General features: G+C 38.7%; 1 protein-coding gene across 1 annotated transcript in view; it reads left to right on the top strand.

Annotated features, from left to right (window-relative positions):
• APCDD1 (APC down-regulated 1) overlaps positions 1–20,877 on the top strand; it is a 55,400-nt gene extending 34,523 nt beyond the window's left edge. The window contains exons 4-5 of the mRNA XM_072604227.1: positions 17,319–17,640; positions 18,682–20,877. Of these exons, the coding sequence (XP_072460328.1) occupies positions 17,319–17,640; positions 18,682–19,133 (774 nt within the window). The 3' untranslated portion in view covers positions 19,134–20,877. The remainder of the gene's footprint in view (positions 1–17,318; positions 17,641–18,681) is intronic.

Raw genomic sequence — 20,877 nt, 5'->3', positions numbered from 1 at the left:
ACACCTAGTGGCCTCTGAAATGATAACACCAATCTTACATACATATATTACATGCCTCATCCTGTTTCCATGAAGTTTAATTTTTTTCTATTGTCTCTATATTTTAGAAACCATTCCACATAGTTTAGAAATTGAGCATTCTACACAGTGACATCTTTTAAACACTTCTTAAACGTTTATGGATCAATATTATGTCTCTAGATCATTATGGGCAACTGGATTTGTCATCTGTCAGTTTATAAATGATATTGGGCTTCTGGTATGTAACTATAGCTAGCTGATTTTTGTCTTTTTAGGTATTTAAATCTAGAATTTAGGTAGATTATAAATTTTTGCAACTTAAGTAATGTTGTATAGTTTTTGCCATTTCATGCATAAGGGACCCACACTCCCTGTAATATAGTTGTAACATTATTTCTATATTATCACCTTTTGGTTTTGTAGTAGATCATATCTCAAAAAAGTCTGATGGTAAAAAACAGACCCACCAAAACAAAACAGGAAAAACTCTAGGGATATTAGGCTTTCCCTTTATATAGTGACACCATCTCTCAAATTGTACATGATATTAAGAGCATGGGGGATAGATACTGACCTTGTGATTTCATTGTCATAAAAAAATCCTAGACAAGGAAACTTCTTCTACCTGTACCTTCTCATAACTTGTAGAGAAAATAATTTCTCATCAGATGCTTTTGCAGGTTTGTTTTGGGTTTGTTTGAAGCAGAGGAGTAAGGAACAGCATGCTGAATACAGGAAAAATATGGAAATAATTATAGATAATTATCCAGTTAGCCATTGGTATCTGAATCTATTGACTTGGCTACAAGGGAATATGGTTGCCTTGATGGTAGTGGCAAGGGGATGGTGGAGGAAGATAGTGGAGTTGTCTACATAGTTGGCTTAGTTTCCAGGAATCACTGGGTGTGTGCCACTGGCTTGGCCATGGAATAGGGCCAAAGACTTGTGAGAGAGTTCCAGGCCTAACTTTCTTCTACCAATGGAAGGCAGTGGAGAAAACTTTTGGGAGCTGGGGAACTGAAAGAGGCAAGCTGCCAAAAAGAGTTGGAGAGCTAAGTAGCTGAAGGGGCAGTGGGTAAAGACAAACTCAGATGCCATTTTCGCATCACTGGTTGGCTTTTCAAGTAAGTTGTTTCCTACTTATTGTGAAATTTTTCCTATAACCCAGTGGAGGCTGCATGCTCTATGGAAGTATTGAGCTGGGAGTTGGGGTCATCAGATGACAAGGGGCTCTGCTTTGGGAGTATACACATCATTTGTTTTTGTGGACATTAGTTTATTTGAGGTGAGATATAATGTGTTACAGACATGCTGGTATGAACAGACTTTTTCTGTTCTGGTTTTATAAAGCCATGAAAACACTTTATTATTGGCTAAAGTCACCTCTGATGTCTCCAGTATTTCAAGTAGAAAAACTAATTTATTTAATGAATTAGCAGATTCAAGTATACTTCTGTGGAAATGAAATGTATAAATATTAATTTCTTCAGACATTTATTAAAAATTTAATATAAGCAGAGCACTATAAATGAGATTTTCTTCCTTTCCTCATCATCCTCTTCTCTTCTGAGGAACAAGAGCTTTATTTTTGTAATTATTATCAGCTATAGGGTGGATAACATTAAGATCACAGTCAATCAACCCTTATATTATTTCTCGTGTTTTCTTCATGGTTGTGTGTTTCTTTTCTATCTGAATCTTTAGATGGAAATTTAGAACTCAGTTTATTATGTCATTTTTCTACTTACAAGGTAAAAGTGAGAGAGATTGATTTCTTGGAAATATTCATGTAGAACATTTGATAAGTAGAAATAAAGCAAGTTTATGAAACATAGTTGATACTTATAACTGTTTTATCAGTTTCTTGGGACTAGATGATACTATATATGTTATTATCAGGGTCCTGATATTTTATAAAATAAAATATAAGTAATTGATTTGGTCAGAAATCTATTCATGATCATTGGAACGTATTAGCCAAATAGCCTTCTGGGAATCTAGCGGCACTTGATCTTCTAGAAAACCCAGATATGTGGTGCTTGGTAATTTTTTAAAAGGCTCCTTATATGTCACTCCTTCCCCATAAGAATTTTAAGAATTAATGATCAAATCAGTTCTAGTTGCCTTGAGCAAAATGTTATTTAACTGAGTAGATATTGTTAATGCTGTCCCTAGGGTTCTATAATAAACTTTTCCCAGGACTCCACAAAAAATGTGTAAAATATTTGAACTGATATAAAACACTAAAGTCAGATCATCTAACAGATAACTGGCTCCTTTGAAACTGAATTCTCTTATTTTCTTCCTACAAAATTAGATACGTTGCAAGAGGACATTTACTCATTTGTGTGAGTGTTTTTCTGCCTTCATCCTTTCCTGTCACTAGTTCTTCACCTCCTTTCACCATTATTCAGAAGGGAGAGGTGGCAGGTATGAAGGGACACTGTGGAGGAGAAACATCAGCTGTTATGTTCAGCTTACTTACATATGATCATAGATCTGCTGAAAAGAAACTCTGAAAAGAAATTATATCAATAGTGACTGACCTATATGCCTTCTCACATCTATACAAAATCTTCATTTGAGTCATTTATACATAAATTTAATAGTCAACAAGCATTTATTAAGCACCTACTATATTCCAGGTATTTATTAAATGTAGGGGATACAAATACAAAAAAAAAAAAAAGACATTTCTACCCTCAAGGAGCTTAGAATCTAATGGGGAAAGACAACACATAAAAGAAAACTGAGCAATGTGAGGGGAAGTGGCATAGTGGAAAAGTCCAAGAAGTCCAAAATGAGTGCAGCCAGATGGGAACAGAGGAAATATCTGAGGATTAAGGGTATTCTACATGAGAATATTAGTAGGGAACAAGCAAGCTTTCCCAAATGACATTCAACAATGGACAGTATACATCTTTACCATCTTACAATTGATTGAAGGATGTAGGTATTTTAATTATGTTTATTGTTTGTTGATTATGAAAAAACGAACAAATATAGCTGTTGATACCAGATACCACCTCACAGAGTTGTGTTGGGTTTTTTTGCAAGGTCTCTCCCATTCATTTATCAAGGTTGTTCAAGATTCTTTGGAAAACAAAGCAATAGAAATAACCCCACTCAGTGACCTCTGATAATAAATATCAGGCAAGGCATAAAAAAGGGAAATGCATGCTCACCATAAGTATTTGTCTCCCTGATGGAAGATAGCTAGTGTAGATTCCAGGTTGAGGAAAGATTTCCCATGGAGGTGAAGTCCTCCAGATCCTCCTGTTTGCAGATGTGTTTGTGTTCCTTGCATCAAGCCCCAGGACTATGTACAACTTTCTGAAAGATCTAAAATCACTCAAAAGAGTTTGACCTATCCCTCCATCCAGAAAAGACCAAAGGGATGAAGAATGTCTACCGTTCAGATTTCAAAATGCCTATTGAGCTTGTCCAACCAACAGTATGCATATTTGGGAAAGACAATAAAAATAGATAAAGATTAGGCCCAGAGCAAGGAAAGCAGGTTAGATTCCTTTCAGGAAGTTGCGAAGCACTGTCACTGATTCCAAGTTTCACACAACAGCAAATACCCACTTTTCCATTACAAATATTTTACTGATCTTGCTGTTCAAAAGAGAGACCTACAATACTACTGCATTGCACTCGGGGTATTAAAGGTTCTGTTATGAGCTAATGGGAACAAGGAGACTTTCAAAGATCTCTCATTTTTACCACTAACCATTGCCACTATGAGAAAACTCAAGATTGGCGTTTTAATGGCCAATGAGAGTTGTCCAGTCCTCAAATGTGCCTCTATTACTCAGAGGCAGTGTGAGACAGTAGAAAGATCACTGATCCTGGAATTATCAAACACCTGCAAATTCTGGCACTTAATAGTTGTCTCTCCATGGGCAAGCTATTTAATCTTCATAAAAACCTCAGTTTTCTGATTGTGAAATGAAGATAATACTTATAATATATGCCTCATAAGGTTGTTCTGAAGAAACTTTGTAAATCCAAAGCATCATTGAATGTGGACCATCTGGTATGGGGGGGGATGGTGGAGTGATAAGGTGAAATACTTTTCTGAAAAGAAGTAGAGAACACTAGAATCAATGTTGCCTTTCATTCTATTTGAGTTGGTGAGGAAAGAAGCTTGAGGTGACAGACTGAGATGCAAAAGACAATTGTTTCTTTTCACATCAAACTAAAGCTGAAATCAGGTGGAAACTCATTTTTAAGGAGAGCTGGCTCCACCACTAGAGAATTCATTGAAATTCAATTTAATAAGTATTTATTCAGCACTGAATATGATCTCAGAACTAAAGTAGATCCTAAGGGAGAAAATGTATACTAATATATACCTGCCCTCTAGGAAATGACAAACTTGGGGGGTAGGGAGAAATACAAATGTTAAATAGTTAAATAAGACTGCAGTGCAAGGAAGAATGAAATCCCAGAATGAATGGTATGGACCAGCAGTGTAGTCGGAATTAAGGAAGGGAATAAGCATTCATAGCACTGTGCTTGACAATTTAACAAATATTATTTCACAAAAACCCTCACGACCCCAGTAGGTGCTGTTATCATCCTCCTTTATAACTGAGGAAACTGAGGTTTAATGACTTGCACACACAGTCAGTAAATTTCTGAGACTAGATTTGAAACTCAAATCTGTCCTGACTCAAGGCCCAGCATTCTGTCCACTGAACCTTCAGTTACCTCTAGAGGAGGCAGGGAAAGATTAGTGCAGGTTGGGGTGGGGGAGTGGAGTGATCGGGAAGACTCTAAAGATGAATTTAACTGAGCTTCCAAAGGTGGCTAGGACTCGATTAGGTTTGACCCTACAGAGCTGCGGACTGGGGGAGGGGCTGAAATTATCTTCTAACTCTCTTCAGTGGATGATCATTGGAAATTATTTTAGCCTTTAAAATTCTCATTAATTTACTAGATTGAAATGTGCTTTTCTCTCTGATACTAATTGTCCTCAGTGTTTGAGATCCAAGCTATTCTGACAAGGGAAACTGTGATGAATTTGAAATCAGAAGAATTGGCTTCAAATTGTGGCAGTGTGGCTCACTACCTGTGTGACTTCAGTTAAGTTAATTACCTCTTAGGGGAAGGAAGGGAAGAGACAAGATAGGCATTTATATAGTGCCTGCTACAAACAGGCACTGTGGTAAGCATTTTTTACTAGCGTGTCATTTGATGCTCATAACAATCCTAATCTGTAAAATAATGAGACCAGATGACCTCTAAGGCCCCTTCTACTTCTAAATCTATGTGTTCATGATTATAATTTGATGATACTTGGGTTTTTTTGGGGGGGGGAGGGGTGCGGGTGCCTAAGGGAGCAGGTGGCTAGTACAGTGGATAGAGACAGGCCTATAGTCAGGAAGGCCAGAGTTTAAATGTGGCTTCAGACACTTACCAACTGTGTGACCCTAGACAAGGCTGTTTGCCTCAATTCCTTATCTGAAACAGGAGTTGGAGAAGGAAATGGCAAACCTCTCCAGTATCTTTGCCAAGAAAACCCCAAATGGGTCACAAAGAGTCAGACATGACTCAACAGCAACATGTAAGAGGGGTGTGTGTGTATGTGTGTGTGTGTGTATGTGTGTGTGTGTGTCTGTGTCTGTGTGCTTATTTTAAATTTGGAGAAATAAGAAACAAGGAATCAACAGCAAAGATGCAACTACAACTGGTGCTCCGAGAGGTCATATTTTTATCTAAATTATAAATGAATAATTGGTAACCATAAAAAACACACAATATAATAGATTGTAGCCTAAAACACCACTCTTAATAAAATATTTCATCTCCCAAGTGGCAGGAGAAGAGTGTAGATAATGATGAAAACTGAAGTAAAAAAAGAATCAATCGGCTAGTATTATTATCCAAGGAACACTTATTATGAGTCCGTGTCTAGCATTGTTAGACTCTGGGGGATACAAGCAGAAACATAGCTTGAACTATGAGATCCACAGGATATAAGATTTTTCCGTTACAATGGATAGCTGTGGAAACAGAGGATGATAGAGAGCTAAACATGCTAACAGATTAATAAACAAATAAGGCAGTTTCATTTCCATATTTTTTTTTCTTTTAAGGCTAATTTGCTTTTTACTTAATTGTTTTTCTTTTGGCAAGTTTTTGAAATGCTTCTTTTCCCCAAGCACAAAGTTTGAGCATAACCTTGTTTGTTTCATGGACACCTTTGGCAATCTGGTAAAGTTTACGTACCCTTTCTCAGAAAAGAACTTTTAAATGCATAAAATACATTGCATAAGATGACAAAGGAAACCAAACATACTGATATACACTTACCAATTTTTTTTAAATGTTTATGGACCCCACATTACTAATTCCTGATACGTTGTTTATTTTATCACTTCTCACAGTGCAGTCCAAGAACGTCTGGGGATCACACAGACATTTTTTGGTCAAAACTATTTTCATAATAATGCTAAAATGTTTAAATTTCTAATAAGGAAATATTGATAAATATAATGAACATAAACACAAGCTCTTTGGGAGATCCTGAGTACTTTGTAAAAGTATAAAGGGGTTTTGAGATCCCAAAGTTTGAGAACTGCTGGTTTATTTAAGAAGAGGAAAACTGAAAAAGAAGCACCCCCTGAAAGAAAAGTTATTCTCACTTTTAAAAAAATCACTTGTGATGGACCTTAAAACAGAAAAGGAGAACAGTTGAGAACCATCTTCTCAGTCATACGCAACTTTTCATCTATATCCTTAGAAAATCAATAATCTATCTAAATTGGATCATTGCTGTGATGATTGAAACAATTTTTACTTCATTCCTTTAGGGTACAAAAGGAGCCTTCAGCTGACAAATTCTGGCTCTGCCTGACTGTCCAGTAGTCCAATATAAAATCCATAGAATCAACATTCCATTATTCTTTGTCTCCTCCCTCCACCCTTTTAGGTCTAGCCCTCTACAGGGCCCTGTCTGTCGCCACGGCTAATCTTAACAGACTTGCGGGTAGCCGTTCATTGTTCTAGGGAAGTTCCATAAATCCTTCTGTGCCCTGAGAAACAAGGGCATTCCATCTGGCATCCTCCTTGTGGTCTGAGCTCTTGCCATGGGAAGCAATTGTACTTTTTCTTTAATATTCTTCTCCCCACCATACACACACCTCTTTCCCCAACTGCCTCACAAACCTTTGCCTGTTTTCATTTAAATTTCTTAAAAAAAAAAAAACCATTCTCTGCTGTTTCATGGAAACAGTGACTTCTGAGAGGGTTTAGAATCTGCAGTAAGCTGGGCTGTTCTATTCACGGTTGAGTTGAATGCTGCTCTCTTCCTCTTCTTTTGTCTGTCCTACCACTCCTTGTCAGCCCTGTTTGCTTATTCTTCATCCATGGCATACCCACTCATTGCTCTGTACTGGATTTCCTTCTTGTTTTACTCTATGCTATCTCCCCTGGTCATCTCATTGGCTCCCATCATTTCTATGCAGATGATTCCCAGATCTATACATCCAGCCCAAGCCTCTCTCTGGAGTTACTGTCAGGCATCACCAGTTGCCTTTTAGAGACTTTGACTTGTATATCCTGTAGGTGTCTCCAATTCAACATGGCCAAAATAGCACATTATAACCCTTAAACCTTTATGCCTTCCAGATTTCCCTGTTATGGTTGAGGGTACTACCATCCTCACCTAGGCTTGAAACTTTAGTGTCATCTTCAACTCCTCACTCTCACTCAACCCCTATCCCCATAGCCTATTGTTTGCAAATCTTACTTCTACCTTTACAAAATCTCTCATATATGTTTCTGTCTACTCTCACTTAGCCACAACTCTGGTCCAGGACCTCATCTCCTCTCTCTTGGACTAATCCGATAATAGCCTTCTAAGTGGTTTCCTTGTCTCAGGTCTCTCTCTCTACTTCATTGCATCCTCCATTCAGTTGACAAGATGTCTCTTGTCAACTATAGAGCTGAGAGAAGCAGAATTGCAGTAGCTCTAAAGAAATGTGAGATGCGCAAATTTAGAGACACCACTCCAAATGTTCACATGGACTCTGTGCCTGACTTGGAGTAGGGCCTACCAAGCATGTACTGGTCTGATCAACCACAGTTGGACACAGTCAAACACAGTACCTTTGATTCCAAAATAGTAATGTCATTTTGGTCCTCTTTGAGAACAAAGGATAACAACCTACTGAAAGCTGACTGTGTCATCCCTTCCTGGTAAATGAGCTCCAGTGAATCTCTGTTTCCTCCAGGATCAAATGTAAAGTCCTCTGGCATCTCAGGCTCTTCACAATCTGGACCCTTCCTGTATTTTCAGTCTTATTACACATTCTTTCCCTCTACAAATTCTGTGCTCTAGTAATCCTGGCCTACTCAAAGAAAACATAATACTCTATCTAGAGGCTGGTGCTGAACCTGAAGTCAAGAAAACCTGTTTTAAAATCAATCATGTACTACCTGTGTGACACTACCCAAATGCTTTAACCTCTGTTTACCTCAATTTCTTCAACTGTAAAATGGAAGCAATAATGATCCCTACCTATCATGGCTCTTGTGAGGAACAGTATATAGTAGATAAGGATATTAATGTTTATTCCCTTCCCTCATCCTCACACCATTTTGTTCACTGTTTCTCACACCTAGAATACTCTTCACCTCCCCTTCTCAGTTTCCTTGGCCTCCTTTAAGACTCAGCTAAAATATTTTCTTTCCCAGCTCTCCCACCCCCAAATAATAATATTTTACCCTCTCAGATCACCTCCCTCTCCTCCAACACGTGCCAAATGATTTACAAATGGTCTCCTCTATCAGAATGTAAACTCCTTTAAGGCATGGATTGTTTTCCCCTGTCTTTACATTCCCACTCCTGAATACAATACCTGACATATTGTAAGAACTTACATAAGAAATGATTGTTGACTGACTGACTGAACTTCCCTATGTCAGATGCTAACATAGAGCCATTTTCACTTGGTTCTAAATCATTCTTTGAAATTTTTTGCTTCTGGATGAATTATTGAAAAATGACCATCATGCTTCCTAAAACCATTTTATTGAAGGGCAAAATAACTTACATGCAAAAAAAAGAACCATTTTCACAGAAACTCTGGGTTTAAAAGCTATGTAAACAAGTTGTACATTAAGAGGTGACTTGATTCTTTTAGTGTTTGAGAAGAAAATTGACTGGGCAACTGCCCTGGAACAGAGAGGAAAGATGAAAAACATCAGCTTCTACCACATAGCTTCCCTTGAAGTCAAGCATTTAAACTGAGGGCCATAGGCAGACTTGTTCTCCTTTTTAGTAAAGGCTGAATCCAGACAGGAGAGGAAGAGATACCGGGGAGGGTCGTGGTGTAAAATTATGCTCTAATGAATCATATCTAGCAATGCCTCCTGTTACTGTTGTCTGTCCCTCATTCTCAAACAGGAAGTTGCCCAGTTGACTTGGGTTTTACTGACTCCTCTTCTCTCTTCTCCTCCTCTCCCTTCCCCTCCCCATCCCTCCCCCTCCTTTCCCCTGTCCTGTCCTCTCCCAAAACCATAAACCTACTGCACTCTGAAACTGGGACCCCAATGGGGGACTGCCAAGGGCTCCTGGACCCTCCTAACTTTAGAGTGATTATCAGCAGTAACTGTTGCTGTTTCCCACCCAGCCTGATGTCCCTGTTTTTCTTGACCTCATTAAAGGTGTGTGGGATGGCTCAGGTCCCTACATAAATCAATTACTCAAAGGCCTCTCAAAGTGATGACAGAAAAGAGATTTATTCGATTCTCGAGAAGCGGGGCTCACCTGTAGGAGTAGGAAAGCCGAAGACAAAGAAAAGGCAGTGATTTATATAGACTCTAACGCAAGTCCCTCCCCCCCCACTGACCATTATCCTCATTAGCTGAGAATATGATCTTACATTCTAGACACAAAATCTAACCAATCCCTTTTGAAATGAAGACATTGAAGAATTAGGTAAACTTTATCCAATCATTGAGACCCTAATGTACTACACAGTTTTATATCCTTATATGGAATTATTCTGTTCTAAAAATATAGTAACCTTGAGCCTCTCAGTCTACCTCACCCCTGGGAGAAGAATTACAATCTGAGAAGTCTTCACTAAACCTATCCCACTCAAAGGGGACATGACTTGAAGACTTCTTAAACAGGCCTATCCAATGAATGGGCCTTGGTTCACCCTAAGTGAGTACCTGCAAAGACCTTGGCCTAAAGGGCCCAAGGTCTCCCGGTGCATCCTAGGCCATTTCCAGTCATCCTGAGGAATATCAGGTCACTGGATTCAGATGGCTCTGGAGGAGAAGTGAGGCTGGTAACCTGCACATTCCTCCCTCACTCAAAACAAAGTCAAGTGCAAGTCATGTCATCATTTCTCTGATGGCAACGAAGGACAAACACAATCAATGACATCAGGAGGGGAGTGTCTTGACTTGGAAGTGAATTGGATTTAAGTGAGGCAAAGCTGTGAGTCATCAGCCTCACTCTCTCCTCCAGAGTCGTCTAAGTTCAGTGCTAAGACGTAGGTCAGGAGGACTGATGATGGCCCAGGATGCAATGGGAGACCTTGGCCTTTTAAAGCTAAAGTCTTTCCCAGGTCTCGGTTTGTCTGAGGCAATTCCCATTCAGTAGTTAAAGGTTAGGTAAGGATGAAGGTGAAAGGTGGCCTAGTTTGCCTTAATAAAAGAACTGATTTTACATAAACATAAAGAGATAACTAACTCCAGTTGTTCAGACCATTTCAGTCACTCTTACTGGGATACACATTGTTAAGTCCTCTATCCATGGTGATGGGGAAAAGACCTTAGAGAGAAAAAAAACCCCTCAATTTATTGGCTTCTTTCTTTTCTTTTCTAGACAATTTTTAAATTGTCTGTGTACTATACTTCCTTGTGGATAACATGGGATTACTGCTACTGCTGGAAATTTCAAAGGCCATTTCAAAGGTCCAACCCCCTCACTTCTACATTTGAGGAAAATGAGGCCCAAGGTGGTTCAATCACTTGCCTAAGGTCACACACTGGATATCAAAAGAGCTCCTCCTCTGACTCTAGAATCAGTTCTCTCTGAACTTGGCCATGCTGTCTTCCTAGTCTCCCAAGAAGAATGTAAGCTCTTTGAGATCAGGGACTGTCTTAATCCTGTCTTTGTATCCCCAACATCTGACACAGTGCCTGATCAATTGCAGGTGCTTAACTAATGTTTGTTGTACTGAATTGAGTTGTATAGCTAGAAAGACATTTTCTTTGATATTCCCGGTATAAACTATATATGTATGATACACACATGAATATATACATACATATGTATATACACACATGTATTTTCCTAGTGGAACTCCATTAATGTAGTATTTGTTCCATTCTGGGCAAGAGGCTGAGCCAGGTAGGAATCTTTCATAAATGTCATTGACTACCCAGAAATAAGTACTGGGAAAAGGAAGTACAGAAAGTGCAAAAAGCCTATAGAACCCCTGTCACCCAGGGAATGGTACTTTCAAGTGGCTAGGGACTTTGACAGGGAGATACTTTGCTTCTCATAGGGCTCACAAACATCTTCCTGCTTCTTTTTATCTTTGCCTTTGTTGATTTAGCTGAACAAAATTGTTTTGCATTTTTCAGTACTTGAGGAGTTCCTTTGTAAAATGTTTCTATAAACCCTACTGGGAAGTTACAGGATAATATCTCTAATGTTCTTAAACCTGGGAATGAAAAGTCATACAAATCCAGGTTTCATTGCTACTTAGTATCTTTGTGGAGTTATAGAGAAACTAGAAATTATAACAGATGAAAAGTGCCTTCTCTCCAGAATATTACTCATTTACAAGGTTTATAGTTTCTTTTTATTTTTAGAAGACAATGAGGTTTTTTTCTTAATAGTTCATGTAGGGATTTTTAAAAATTTAAAGTTTCTATGGTTTTTGTATCTCAAACTCATTTTTCTTATCATTTAAAGCTAGGGCAGACACTATAAAATATTTGGGAGTCTAGCTACCAAAACAAATCCAGGGAACATACGAACACAATTACAAGACACTTTTCACACAAATAAAGTCAGTTTTAAGTAAGTGGAAAAACACCAGTTGCTACACATCAAGATGATGCTAAGTACTTCCGTGACTTTGGGGAACATTAGTAAGTGCTTCATAAAAGCTTATTAATGTTTCATGGATTAGAGTGCTGGACCCAAAGTTAGGAAGACTTGAATTTGATGTCCTCTTGCCACCCCCATACTTATTAATCTCCTAACCCTGGAAACGACACACCCCTTCTTATAGAGCCTCTGCTTCTTCATCTGTAAAATGAAGATGATAGCACTGGGAGGACTGACCTAATTAGATTATGGCAAGGTTCAGATGAGATAACCTATTATGCAAATGTCTACAACCATGAAAGCGCTCTATAAATGTCAATTATTAATATTATTCCTGATGGATATTGGCAAAGCAAAGTCTACCGGCCAGTCCTACTAAGCCAGAAAAGCTTGAAGTATTGCATTTACAATGGACTGTGTTTGTCCTCTGAAAACCAGCCCAGCCATGCTTAGAGAGGTCATCACCAGAAGGTTGACCATCAAGTGATTTTTTTTTTGGCCACAGCGACTCATGAAGGCCATCTGTTAGGGATTAGTGAGGCTGGGATTTTGTTGAGGAAGAGATGAAATCACCCAACCTTGATGTATTGAGGTGCGGTTAGTATAAAAAATAGCAACAACCAGATTTTTTTTTCTGATCCCTCCACTTTAAAAGCCTTGAACTTATCTGTACACAGAAACCCAAATTTTATATAATCAGTGCCAAGTCCTAGGGAAAGAGAAGCCAAATCCTTGATCTTGGGAAAGGACAAAATCTCAAATGAACACTTTATGTCAGAATAAAAAAAAATCCTATATAGCAGTAGAGAAAATAAGGAAAAAGTAACTTTAGTGAAAATGACACTTAATGAGATTCATTCTTCTTATTCAAAAAAGTTGTAATTTCCCTTTTCCACTTAGTCATCTGGAAAAGCTGCATATACATACAAAAGCATAGTAGAGAAAGGAAATCCTAGGTCTCACATAGTATGTAGTTAACATTTCCTACTTCTATTGGAGCCAAGCCTGTAGTTCTTTGATCCAAGACAAGGATAAAAGGCATTGGGGAAAAAAAAAAACTATTTACCCTAAGCACAATTAGTAAAGTATTTACTTCACTACACGAACAACTAATTGGTTTCATGATTGATAATAACTGGGGAAAAGGGTGCAGAGGAAGGATGATGAATAAGTTAACTGTTTTTAAGAGCATCTGTAGTCTTTATTTAATCACAGCTTTTTCTTTTCTAATGCATAGTTCTGAATACCATCACTCAAAAACTTTCAGTATCTCCTTATTGCCTACCAAATAAAGCCAAGATATCTTAGTATTCAAGGCTTTCCACAATCTAGCTCTGTAATGATTTTTCAGCTTTCTCTAACACTACTTTGCATTGTAACCTTCAGACAAATCGAACTGTTTTCCATGTGTCTGATATATATCCCATGCTTCCCTACCTCTGTGTTTTTGTTCATTTTGTTCCCTATGACTAGACTCAGTTCTATTTTCATCTATGCCTGTTGAAATCCTTCCTTCCTTGCTACTCAGGCTCCTTACGCATCTAAGATTCTTTAATTTTCCATAATTCCATAAAGGAATACATGGCTCTCTCCACTGGGATTTTCAAAGTACTTTGTGTTTGGGTCCTCTTGTGTTGATTCAACATGTTGCCTCAGAGAGACTGTTATCCACTCGGAGAGTATGGTGTAGTGGTTTAAGGGCAGAAGTGACAGCACTTCCTGGGAAGGAGGAAGGCTTTCCCTTGAATACAGGCATTGTCAATAGTGAGACACAAGTTGAGCAGCTCCTTTTTTTAGTTTACTGATTTGCACAGCACAACCTGAAGACTATGCTTTTATCAGCAGGCATTTGCAGCAAGAAAACTCTTGTCCAGTATATGCAATCAGATAATTCATTAGTCCTTTGCTGGTTCTCATTCAGTATGTATGAGAGTAAAATCTCCTGACCTGGGGGCTGGCAGGCAAGAGAAACCACAACTCTAACTGTCAACTCAAGGGTTAAAGAGAACTCTTGCCATGTTCAAGGCTTACCCTGATGGTGATATAGTTGTATACTCTGATTAAAGACAGCTCTAATAGGCTGTGTACAGGTGTTTTATTCTCCTGATCTAATCATTGTCACTTGCAGACAACAGCACACAAACCACAGGGCACTCCAGCCTTCGTTAGACCAGAGCTCCCCAGGCAAACAGTAGGCCAGCAAATACAAACCAGACCTCTGCATTAACAGCAGAGGGCTCCGCTTTCATCTCACCCTGTTGCAACCCATTTGATCTCATTATTTATGAGCCACAAATTATGTTAGCCAAGGGAACATTCTCTTTCATAAATTGCAGTCCCATACTTAATTTAGCAGAAGTAGCAAATAAATGACTGAGCAGAGATTTCCTTCTTGATGGGGGAGGGTAAGGAGGTGGCAACTGAAAATCTCAACTTGTTCCCTTTTTCTTCTCTTCTTCACTCTAAGAAATCAAATGGAATCAATTTCAGGAAGTCCTTAATAGTTCCACTTCTTGATATGAGAAGAATCAGGAGCCCAGGGAAATAATAGTTAATAATATTAACTTTTACATAGCACTTTGAAGTCTGCAAAGCTCTTTACATACATGGTGTCATTTGGTTCTTACAGTTCTGTGTGGTAGAGTGCTCTTATTTGCTGTCATTTTACAGATAAGGAAACTGAGTCTGAGAGAAGTTAAATGACTTGCCCAATGTCATTCAACCAGTTAGTTATCTCAATCAGGCTTTGAACTGGTCTTCTTTACTCCAAATCTGACTCTGTCCCTACTATACCACCTTGTAATGACACTGATATACAGAGAGTACAGTTGGGAGGGAAGGAGTGAGTGTACTGAATTGATACCTGTGGAATGATGTGTATCTCACCTGCCACCGATGTCTAGTTCAAGGGTCACTAAGCTATGCACTCCATCCAAATAACTCTGTTTGTCTGTCTGTCTGTCTGTTTGTCTATCTCTCTTCTCTCTATCTCTCTGTGTCTCTGTCTCTGTTTCTCTCTCCCATCTCCCCTTCCCTCTGTACTTTTCTCTCCCTCTCTCCCCCTTCCTCTTCCCTGCTCCTTCCTTCCACTCCCCTCTCCCCTCCCTTTCTTCCATTTGTCTGTCTCCCTCATAATTTCAGTACTTGCATTTTTATCATGCATTTTTCCTCACCAAGTGCTTCATTATTTGATCTGCTCAACAGTCCTCTTACTTTATCAGAGCGGTAAAGAAATTATTATGCCTGTATACAGGTGAGGGAAATGGTGCTGAAGTAAAGAAATAAACTTGCCCACTGTCACATCACTAGTTAGTGGAAGAGAGATGGAGCTGCAAACCGAGTGTTCCCAACCAACTCTAAGTGAGTTTATCTAGACCATGTCTGTTACTCCCCCAGGGCCAGATAGCAGACATTCATTTCTGCCTGTTCCATATGCACATTCCAGTTCAGGAGGCTTTGCAGATAAATGTAGAAAGTGATTGCCCTGTGGAATATGGTGGTGATACTATAAACCAGATACAGGAAAAGAAGATCCTATTAAAAACATATCTTCTGCTTTCTTCTATTAACTCAATTGCCTTAAGAGATAAAAGCAGAATATGAATTGGGAGCCTATAAAACTTCCAATCTGCCAGGCTGATAAAAACAAATGGATGATATATATACACTGACATCTTCAATTTGGCCTTCAGTTCAGACCTTTCCTTCGTTCAGTCATTTTCCTTCCCTCCTTTAGTAAGCACTTATTTATGAAGGCAAACAGTTAACATTTTTGCTTTTTGTGTGCGTGCTTCTATTGTGACATTTGCTTTTACTTTAGAAGTCATTTTTGCATCTTGTTTGGGAGGAGGTCTATATTCAATGTGTGTCCATCAGGTTTCCAGGCAGGAAATTTTATTAGGTTCTACTTTAGTTCAACTATTTAGGTTAGTCCAAGATAGCATTAAAAGAGATATTTCATACAAGGTAATATCATCTGCAGTAGACCTTTTCCAGTCTCATCCAGTGCATTCACTTGGAGATTGCCTTTCATTTATACTGTATATATCCAATATATGCATCATTCTTTGCATATTGTCTTTGGAATTAGAAAGTGAGCTCCATAAGTCAGGGACCATGTTTTTGCTTGTATCTGTATCTATAGCACTTAGCATAGTGCCTGGCACACAGAAAGCACAATAAATGCTTCTTGGCTGACTGCCTGCCAAATCAGTCCCCTAGTTACTTCTCTTAGGATAGTGTAGTAATAGGTGTGACTGAATTGGGAAGCCATTGGATGGTTACGACTTGGTTTCATGGGAAACCAATGATTTGCTGTGGTTTGCAACTTCAATGCCAACCTCAACTCCTCACTTTTCCTCAGTTGCCAAGTCTTGGTGCTTCTCCCTCTACAACTTCTCCCTTCTCCATCCCCTTATCTCTCCTCATACAACCAAACGCCTCTTTCTCCTCTTACCTAGAATACAACAGTATCCTAATTGATTTCCCTACCACAAGTCTTTCCCTGCTGCACTTTATCATGCCTGCAGTTGCTAAAATGATTTTCCTAAATCACAAGCCATGTCATACCCCCTACTCAATAAACTCTACAAGCTCCCTATTACCGCTGAGGCCAAATAAAGATTCTTTTTTGAGTGTTTAAAGCCCTGGCTCCATCTTTCCAGTTTTATTATACATTATTCCCCTTCTCACACTGTATGGTCTAGCCAAAGTTCCTTTTCACATATAGCATTGTCTTCTGACTCCCTGTCTTCACACAGGCTGTCCTCTATTTCTAGGAGGTACTTTCACAATCATTTAGAATTCCTAGTTTTCTTCAAAGTTCATCTCCAGTGCCATGTACTCTACCTAAAGCCTTTCTTAATGCCCCTCAGTTGCTAGTTCCCCAACTTATGTGTGTATAAACAAATATATATCCATATCTATCTATTTACTTCTATGTATGTGCTTATATATGTAGATGTATATATATATGTACACATATACATACACACACTCATACACATACACACATTTACACACACACATACACAGTCTTTTCTGATCTAATTTAAAGTCCTGAAGGCAGGGACTATTTTATTTCCCTTCATATTCTTACTTCCTAATATGATAAGTAGTGGTGGGAGGTTTTTCATAAATGTTCATTGGTTGAATGATAGCTATCCTTTAATGAGAAGGGTCTCTAACTGGGTTTCTTCTCTGGTTTCAGAATCATGACCATGCCTGCATCGCATGCCGGATCATCTACCGCTCAGATGAGCACCATCCTCCAATATTACCCCCCAAAGCTGACCTGACGATTGGCCTACATGGGGAGTGGGTGAGCCAGAGGTGTGAAGTACGACCAGAAGTTCTTTTCCTCACTCGACACTTCATATTTCATGACAACAATAATACCTGGGAAGGGCATTATTACCACTATTCTGATCCCATCTGCAAGCATCCTACCTTCACTATTTATGCCCAGGGTCGTTACAGCCGCGGTGTACACTCTGCCAGGGTCATGGGAGGTACAGAGTTTGTGTTTAAAGGTAAGACTCCTGTCATGAATCAAAATTTCTTTAGGGATTGAGTGATGATGAGCAAAGCTTGACCATTTCTGCTTGACCAATCTCCCACAGGAGAGATTGAGGCAAAAAATAGGGGGGAAAATTTTCTGTTGGCAGAGGCTGTCATGTAATAGTTAGCAGATGTCCACTCCTTAAAGAGCAGTGACAACTTTGTGGCTCTCTAGTTCCTCAAGTATGGCCCGTGACTGAATCCAAATTTCACAGAACAAATCCCCTTAAAAGGATCATCCAAGACACTTGTCTTCCTACGAATGTAAGCTAAGACGGCATTAGCTTTTTGCCACCACATAAGAATGTTGACTTTCATGGTGAGCTTTCAGTCCACTAAAACCCCTATAGCTTTCCTATGACTTCCCCATCCCTTCCAGCTTTGAGGTTCTATGTGAAAAGAGCTGGGATTTTTCTCTTCTAAATCTTTATCTACATTTTGTCTTACTGCCATAACCTAATTTCTTTCAGACCCTAGCCTTGTGGGCCTGTATTAATTTACAGGGCATGGTGAAGTGGTTGATGCTAAATCTGTTAAGACCTCAAAACATCCTATTCCATTAAAAAAATTCCAGTTTCCATCAATACTCTTTAGTAGGCTATCTTTCAATGTGATCATATTAACTCACATGATGTGATAATGTAGAAACATTTCGTAAGCCATTACTTTCTAAGGCTATGAAAATCGTAATTAACAGTGGATACCTGTCATTGACAGAACTATCAAGGCCCAGCTTATTGACCAAATGAAGCAATTTTACCCAATCACACCTGTAATTCATGTGGTGTGACTGCCACTCAAAGATAAAGGTCAGCTAGTGCCAAATGAAAAGGCTCTGGTCATATGCAGGGAGAGGAGGGGATGGAGCCTTTCATCTTCTCCCCTACCCTTTAAAAAAAAAAAGGTCTCATTGGTATATTGTATTACTAGTATCTGCTCTAGAGGACTTCACTGTTATATGCTTGCTTCTCTGGAAACAATGAACTTTTTCTTTTTATACTCTTCCTCCATAGTGAATCACATGAAGGTCACCCCCATGGATGCAGCCACAGCTTCTCTCTTAAATGTGTTCAATGGGAATGAATGTGGAGCTGAGGGTTCATGGCAGGTTGGAATTCAGCAGGATGTGACTCACACCAATGGTTGTGTTGCCTTGGGAATTAAACTACCTCACACTGAGTATGAGATCTTCAAAATGGAACAAGATGCACGGGGGCGGTACTTACTGTACAATGGACAGAGACCCAGTGATGGATCCAGTCCTGACCGGCCAGAAAAGAGAGCCACATCTTACCAAATGCCCTTAGTTCAGTGTGCATCTTCAGCACCCAGATCAGAAGATTTAACAGAGGAGAATACAATAGGTCACTATGGGAATGGGGCACCTGAAAAGAATTTCTGTACTGTACTCCTGACTCTGATTGCATGCCTTTGGACTGTTCCACATTGGAATACCTTCAGCTAGATCTCTTTATGCTTTAAATATATATATATTTTTATTTTCCAAACTAGGATTCCTTGGGATTTGTGGATTTTCTTTCCCAAAGAAAGGACGTTTATTCCCCTGATGCACTCAAATGCCTAAGAATTGTTGTTCTTTTTCTTCTTCCCTCCAGCCTCAAACCCCACTCCCAGCCCCAGAATCATGAATAGCACTTGTTTGAAGTTTCTGCTTTGAACTTCATCCAGTCTGTTCCCTGGCCTGAGTGACTGCACAACAGTAATTGCACTTTAGGACTGCAGACGTTTTGTGGGTAGTAGATTCTTTGGGGGTTGAGATTTTTTTAAAAAGTTATATTATTTGGCTGCATTGAACTTTAGTTGAAAAAAGATCCAGCTACAATTTTCACTACCGTTTTCCTCTTGTTACTTCCTTTCCCATCTCTGAAACTGCCTCTCCTTCAAAATCTAACCATCTTGAACAGCCCTATGCAGTATTGGGTTAGTACTGGGAGGATGGAGTCTTTTTACTTAAAGAAAATCTTTTGGTGTAAATATGTATATATTCAAAGACACAAGGATTTATCTAAATGATCTTTGCAAGTTTTATACAGAAGACAAGAGAATTGAAAGCCTTCCTTTCAGAAATACTGAATGGAACCTATCTGTAATTAAAATTTCAAAGTAATTTAAGCTATTTTTACACATCTTTTTTTTTTCACTTTTAAAGAATACACTTAGTGGAGCATATGTGGCACTGTCCTCTGTTCAGGATAGAGAAGAGTTGAAAGGGACCCTAGAGGTCAATTGAGCCCAACGCATTACTGTGATTTTGTTATGTTAGATTTGCTGTTGCCTTTGTGCCCTGTGTAAACAGGCAACTTGCTGGAATCAGTATGTAGAAATAAATGCCATTATCAATCAGAGGGTAGATACATTACTATGTATCTGGTATGTGCAAGTCCTACAAAGTGCCACATGAATGCTGATGATAATATGGTCCTTTTCTTAATATGTCATTTCCTTTTCTTAAAACTTTTACCCTGGCTTGTATGACATTTTCTTCCAGGTAAGCAGACTTATCTAGATTTGCAATATCTCTCTTACTATCAAAAACACATTTTTAGAAGAAATGTTTGCTGGGAAAGGGCCTGATATTCAGAGAAAATATAAAAATCAGTATCCTGTGGCATGTGCAGCATTCCTTTCGTGCCATATGTATCTTGGCTTTTGTATTGTCTTACTATGATATGGATTTAACTGGGAGTCAAGTAATTAGACTAATGGTCCTAATCAGCAGTTGACTTAGTTATGCAATGTGAAATAAGCCAGTGTCTTCATTCCTCAGTCTAACTTTGTGCAAAATAGGACATAATATTTCTGCTCCCTTTTCTGTACCACTGAGACACTGGAAGGGTATAATGTCTTCAATGTGCTCTGGATTCTTGGAAAAGGGTCTGTGTAAACACCAAGTATTCTTAAGAATAGAAACTAATGAAAAAGAAATGAAGCAAATAGGCAACAACTGAAGATCTAGATTTAAGAGATGTAGAATACAAAAAATCAGTCAGGGTTAAGACATTATTCTATCTAATATTAAAATTAAATGCCAGTAGTATTGTCTGTGATTAAAATGTTTAAGGATCATGTGGATGTGTACTACTAAAGAAATGTATTTAGATTATATTTATAATTATGGAGATTACCAAGATCATATATTCAGCATAAAAATACTAACATGATTTGCCAAATTTACTACATAGTGAAAA

The sequence above is a fragment of the Notamacropus eugenii genome, chromosome 4, assembly GCF_028372415.1.
Source record: "Notamacropus eugenii isolate mMacEug1 chromosome 4, mMacEug1.pri_v2, whole genome shotgun sequence".
NCBI classification, from domain to species: domain Eukaryota; kingdom Metazoa; phylum Chordata; class Mammalia; order Diprotodontia; family Macropodidae; genus Notamacropus; species Notamacropus eugenii.
Note: the sequence above shows the minus strand (reverse complement) of the source record. Positions and strands in the feature narration are given on the sequence as shown.